Source organism: Amblyomma maculatum, chromosome 11 (assembly GCF_055883805.1).
Source record: "Amblyomma maculatum isolate TAMU_Amacu chromosome 11, ASM5588380v1, whole genome shotgun sequence".
In the NCBI taxonomy this organism is placed as follows: domain Eukaryota; kingdom Metazoa; phylum Arthropoda; class Arachnida; order Ixodida; family Ixodidae; genus Amblyomma; species Amblyomma maculatum.
Window position 1 is genome coordinate 2,773,988 of NC_139354.1, and position 6,318 is coordinate 2,780,305.

Consider the following 6,318-nt stretch of genomic DNA (forward strand, 5'->3'; position numbering starts at 1 on the left):
ACCTAAGATTACAAAGGTGCCAATATAATCCCGCAGTACCTGGGCACACCAGAACCATCGCAGATAAGGAAAACCTGGGAAGCACTCACATGCATCGTGGTAGGGCATGTAGCAGGTCAGCTCTTTCAGCGCAGTATATACTTCCCGCGGCAATTCGCACTCATCTCGGCACATTCATACTTGTGATCGTGGGGAATCGGCATATTGTTCCACCATACATTCCTTCGACATATTGGATGGGACCATCAACACAAACATTTCTCAAGACACAACGTAGCTTACCTTAACAGACAAAAATCTAAGAATGTAGTGAGGCATTTCACTGTGCTTTTTAAGAGCGTACGAAAAAGACAAATAAATCTGACCCCTCTCCCATCCTACAGTATTTTTTATATGTTTGCTGAAGATATATCAAGCGTACAGGGACTCATTTAAGGCTGTCGCGTCATACGTACCCACACTTACAGCAGTGGCTATAAGTTTTGGCGTTGCATGGCTGCCACGCCGGCGTATGGATTGTGGCGAAAGGCGAATGAAACCCGCAAGTCGAAAGAGCACTGAAATGCTGCTTTTTGGCGTGAGGAGAGGGGGAGAAAAAGAGGAAAAAACGAGTGTAGAAAGAATAGGAAAAAAAGAAACCAAGTGCAGTTTTTGCGAGATGGATGCGGACAACTTCAATTAGTAGCCATAAGGCTTCTTGTGTGATAGGTGCTAATTACTATTTCTTTCAATATTACAAATCTATTTCCACCTGTAGCGCTTACACCAAACACTGGGCCAATAGCAAACGAGAATGCGAAAATACTTTAAAGTTACTGTGCACGTGAGAACTAAAAATGATATATAAATGCAAAAGTACGGAAATTGTTGAAGTTCGTTCCAGTTCTTTTATTAATTTTAGAGTTGTTCACTGCATTCTCTGGTACACCAACCATGAGACCGACACCGTAATTGCCGTTACCGGCTAAGGAAAATGGCGAATAAAATGAATGACGCGGTTCAGGACGCTATTTATTGCCGCACTTTGCATAAGGACGGCACCTATCGAAGAATGTAAGCAGCGCTCTTTATCGTTCTTGTTGCTTCGCCACAGAAAGTGCCGTTTCCCCGTTATCTCCAACTGACTATGCCAAGATCGAAGGAACGAGAAAAACGGTTTTATCGCGGCCTAGTTTTCTTACGCGTGTAAGCTGGAACGGAAAAAGTACTTGAAGCGAAAAGCCATACCCACTGACTGAGTGACTGGCACGTCGCAGACTTCCCCGCACTCGTGCCGTTGTTTATGTTAGCCTTCGTTCGGCGGTGGTTCAGGTTGAGCGATGCCACAGTGGAGCACGCAATACACACTGGTCGGGTTCTCCGCTAACCTCGACTGGAGGCCTGTGGAATTCGTGAAGCCCCTTCCAGAGTATCGGCTATGCAGCGCGTGTGGACTTGTGCGTAAGAAGATGGCATTGCTGCCTTGCCTGCACGTCCTTTGCGATTCTTGTTACGGACAGTGCATGCAAGACGGTGGACACATCTGTCCGCGCGACAAGCGGAGGTGTGAAGGAGAGGACGTGGACTGGAGGGAATTCCCATCCGACGAACTTCTCAAAAGACTGGTAAGTAGAGAATAAAGAAAGCACGAAGTCGCTGCTTTATTTCGGTCGATTTTCGAGTGCTTTTATTGGAAAGGCAACAATGTGATATGCAATGTTCCTCCATATTCCTTTTAACATCACTCGCAAAGCAAAATTTGAAAGGAATAATTGTTTCCTGAGAAAAGTGAAAAAAGATTCAATGTTCAAGAAGAAAAATTTGGCGGCTTGAGCTAGTCGCTGCTTGTTTCGGGTCAGCAAATGTCGGAAAATGCCAGAACAAGTTGCGCATTCTTTGCACAATTATTTGCTCAAATTCCGATTGCAGGGTTGCACAGGTTATGCGTGGGTTGTTCCATAGACTTTCTTCCGCGCTTTATTGACCGAATACTGTGTGTGTGATACCTCAAAGAGAACTACTTTTTTGATAATTGGCCCATGAAACAAGTAATTGCTATTAGTTACGAAAGCATGCTTGATAGAGACTGCTTTGCATGAAGCAAGAATAGCCGGGTACTTGACGCTTTTGCTAGCAGCGCCGTTGATAAGCCTGGCCTTTCCGTCTTTCCGTTTCTATTCTGCTTAATTTCGACGCCAGAGATCGAAACTTAGCACGATATCATTAAAACTCCTGAAGGCTGTACAGTGGCGCCAATACTATCGTGCTTCGAAGTTGTTGGGGAGGTGAAGCTATTTTTGCAACAATATATCGCCCCGCTTCCTTGCCCTCATCATGAAACCAGTTTACTTATTGCCGGTTTTTAATTTTTCCACTGCTTTCTCTTTTTCAGCTGCAGACGAAATGCAAAAATGTAAAACCACAAGCCGTACAAATGTACGGCGACTATAAATAACAGCATCAACTTAAAAAATGACCGAAAATATCAGACAAGATATGGCCAATTTTATGACTGAAAACCAGCTAGATCACGAAATGCATTCTTCGGGCCTTGGCTGCCGTTATCAGTTTTGTTGATGAGATCATAAGCAGATGAAGCGAGGCAGAGTTAGTGAGCAAATGGAAGCGATGTGCACGCCCAGTAACAGGCAACGCTATCCCCGTAACTAGAAAACGCGTCCTCTCGGTGCCATTCTAAAACTTGCTGGCAGGTTCGTGCATGCGCTCGCGTAGTGTAACTCGTATTGATCGCTGTCACTGTCTCAAGAGCCCCGATGGCCATTGAGAAACACCAGCCAGCCTCATGATACAGATGTCATGCCAGACTGGGTGGCATGTTATGCTCGAAGGATCTCTGTCACACAATTGTGTGGGGACTCCAGCAGATATGGGGCAGACATAAAAAACCGCAGGTAAATACGACATTGCTTGTTGCGACCGGAAGAAATAAATTGAACATCTCGTTATTTGTAAAGCTTCGCCCCACACATGAGATTTATTGATGTCCAGGCATTGGCTGCAACTGTTTCTAATAGCACAGTAGATAATTTAATTTAATTCATTGCCATATGTTTATAAAGAACTAGCAAGAACTGAGCGTAAAATGTCAGCGTAAAATGTCAATTCAATTATTACATTTTTACTAAAAGCCTCTACAAATAGAAGCAAGGATATACTGAACTGCCTTTACCGTAACAAACACAAAACATGATATTTTATCATAGCCGGTATACCGTACTATACGAAATATTCTGCTGCATACTTGTTAAACATGTAACGAATTCGCTCTCTCAGACTTCAAGTGACACTCGAAGGTCCGTAACTGGAACTGAGGTGCTAATCACTCATGTGCTTCAGCCAGAATTACAACTAAGTTAAATATGCTGCTGATATGCCACCGTATCTACCATATCATATTAGCTTGCTTTTTTTTTTCAGGTGCATTGCTGGAACAAAGACAGCGGATGCAGGCACGTGATGATGGCCGCAGATATATGCAGACACATGCAGAGAGGCTGTGAACACCATTCAACCTGCTGCCCCGTATGCTCGGCCAGGGTTCTTTGCAACGACGTCTGCGTGCACCTGACATCGGGATGCGGTTCGCAAGACGCAACGTCCGCCTCAAAGTGTGAACCACTGTCAAGCTACTTGGCGGACAAAGCAATTTTGACGTCAGTGAAAGGCTTACTGCAGAAGGTTTCGGGAGAAATAGAGGCACTTCATAGGCTCTTAAGTAGCGATACAGAAGTGCAGTGCGAGAGACTCAGCGAAATTTCACGTCACATAATTACGCTTAAAGGAAATATGGGAGAACAGCTCGCTCAAGGATTCAATTTTGTTGGAGAAAAACTTCAGGAAGCTACTATTCATATAGATAAGGTCCAAGAAAGTACTTTTGAATTTTCGCTTCAGGAAATCCGGTCACTGAAGGACAAATTGAAACATGAAGTGGCAGAAGCACTCGAAGAACATAGAGACAAATTGACAAGCGATATACAAAGACTAGTCACAGCTTCTGAACAAGCAAGGGAATGCATATTTTCGGAGAAGGGTCGAATAACGGAGCTCTCTATAAATCTAAGTAAGGCACTTCAAAAAATAAAGTTGCCACAGGCTAACATCATTAATGAGAGCCACTGGACGCTGGAAGAGGCTCCACTGGTAATAGAGCACGTGAAGGAAGAAGGTAAAGGAAACCATAATCAAATGATGCTCGACAAAATATACGAATTTCACAGACAGGCTGAAATGAATGTATCTTCTAAAGAGTTTTTCGTAACAGGTGTGGAGCGTCTTGCAGACAGTGCACGCAAGAATTCCATTTCCACCTTTTATCAGTTCAGTTCAGGCGTTCAGTCGTGTCCGACTCTTCGTGACCCTATGGACCATGTCACGCCACGCTTTCCGGTCTCTCACTATCTTCTTAACATCACATAGCTTCATCTGCAATGCCTCGAGAATGCCATCTAACCATCGTGTTCGCTGCCTACCCCTTCTCCGGCGACCCTCAACCTTTCCCAACATCAAATCTTTCTCCAGCGACTCCTCTCTTCTCATCAGATGACCAAAGTAGCTGAGCTTTAACTTTAGAATTTGACCCTCCAATGAGCAGTCAGGGTTTATGGTCGACAATATCGACTGATTTGATCTTCTGGCAGTCCAAGGAACTCTTAAGAGTCTTCGCCAGCACCACAATTCAAACGCGTCAATTCTTCGGCGGTCAGCCTTTTTCACAGTCCAACTCTCGCATCCATACATCACAACTGGAAAGACCATAGCACGGGTTATACGGATCTTGGTTGGCAGACTAATGTCTCTGCTCTTTACTACTCGGTCAAGGCTAACCATTGCTCTCTTTCTCAGAAGCAGGCGTCTCCTAATTTCATGGCTGCAGTCTCCTTCCGAGGTAATCTTGGCGCCCAAGAACAGAAAATCTGTCACAGCTTCCACTTCTTGTCCATTGATGCTCCAGGACTTGATAGAGCAAGACGCCATGATCTTCGTCTTTTTAATGTTCACTTTAAGCCCAAACTTCTCACTCTCTTCTTGTACGCGCATCAGAAGTCTCTTGAGTTCCACTTCACTTTCTGCCATTAAAGTGGTATCATCCGCATATCTAAGGTTGTTGATACGTTTTCCAGCAATCTTCACCCCAGCTGAAGACTCGTCCAGACCGGCCTTCCTCATGATGCACTCTGCATATAGGTTAAATAGGCAGGGCGACAGTATGCAGCCTTGCCTCACCCCTTTCTCAATCGGAAACCAATCAGTAAGACCATGCCCAGTTCTGACTGTGGCCTCTTGCCCTTCATAAAGGTTCCTGAGGAGGCAGATGAGGTGAATTGGAACTCCCATCTCTTGGAGAGCTTGCCACAATCTGCTGTGATCTACGCAGTCAAACGCTTTCGCATAATCAATAAAGCAGAAGTAAATGGGTTTCTGGAACTCTCTTGCTTTTTCCATGATCCAGCGAAGGTTGGCAATTTGGTCTCTAGTTCCTCTGCCCTTGCGAAACCCAACTTGCACGTCCGGAAGCTCCCGATCCACATACTGCTGCAGCCTACCTTGCAGGATTTTTAACATCACCTTGCTAGCATGCGAAATAAGCGCGATCGTGCGGTAGTTGGAACAATATTTGGCACTGCCTTTCTTTGGAATGGGGATATAAACTGACCTCCTCCAATCCTGTGGCCACTGCAGGGTTGTCCAAATTTTTTGACATAATCTATGCAGTGTGTTAACAGCGTCGTGTATACCTACGCGGCTATTGTTTATCTCCTGGGGTCTGGTTCGTTAAAACTTCCGACACACTGACATTTCATATTGGAATGCAGTTGCACAAGGGAGACTTGGACAACTTTGTCAGGTGGCCATTTGAAGAGAAAGTCAGGCTGACCGTCATGCATCCAAATAAGATAGACGAAGTCGCCCTTCAGGTGAGAGAATGTGACAATGCACGCTGTGTGCAGAAGCCTTCGCAATCAAATTATAGGTGTTTCTATCATACTCTTTCTATAAATTTAGACAAATTGGTAAGTGAGAGTTACGTGCATGATGATCAGCTTCTTGTGAAGTGGGAACTTGTAGCATGATTTCGCTCTGAACTGATAAAAGTACCTGTGCGTTTTATAGGCATTTCTTTATGCGTATGATGATACGGCTGTTCAATGCTTTTGATTCCGTCATGCATGTTTTTCGCGCCATGTTACTTTTTTATTAATTAAACTGTACACTGTACATTTCTTGGTTTCCGGCATGAACAAATGTTTTAGAACTCTCTCTTTACATACTTTGCTGTTAGAACTTGAATTTCACTGAATGTTTAAGAAAAAAAAT

General features: G+C 44.3%; 1 protein-coding gene across 1 annotated transcript; it reads left to right on the forward strand.

The window, feature by feature from the left end:
• Window positions 1-1,147: 1,147 nt before the first annotated feature.
• LOC146172659 (uncharacterized) lies at window positions 1,148-4,419 on the forward strand. The gene is made up of 2 exons (XM_084584331.1): window positions 1,148-1,604; window positions 3,418-4,419. Exons 1-2 carry the CDS (start codon window positions 1,320-1,322, stop codon window positions 4,417-4,419), a joined length of 1,287 nt encoding a protein of 428 aa, XP_084440457.1. The 5' UTR covers window positions 1,148-1,319.
• The last annotated feature ends 1,899 nt before the right edge of the window (window positions 4,420-6,318 follow it).

Coding starts and splice junctions, on each gene's coding strand:
- LOC146172659 (XM_084584331.1), top strand. CDS start 1,320: ATGCCACAGTGGAGCACGCAATACACACTGGTCGGGTTCTCCGCTAAC. Junction 1,605..3,417: donor ACGAACTTCTCAAAAGACTG/GTAAGTAGAGAA, acceptor TTTTTTTTTCAG/GTGCATTGCTGGAACAAAGA.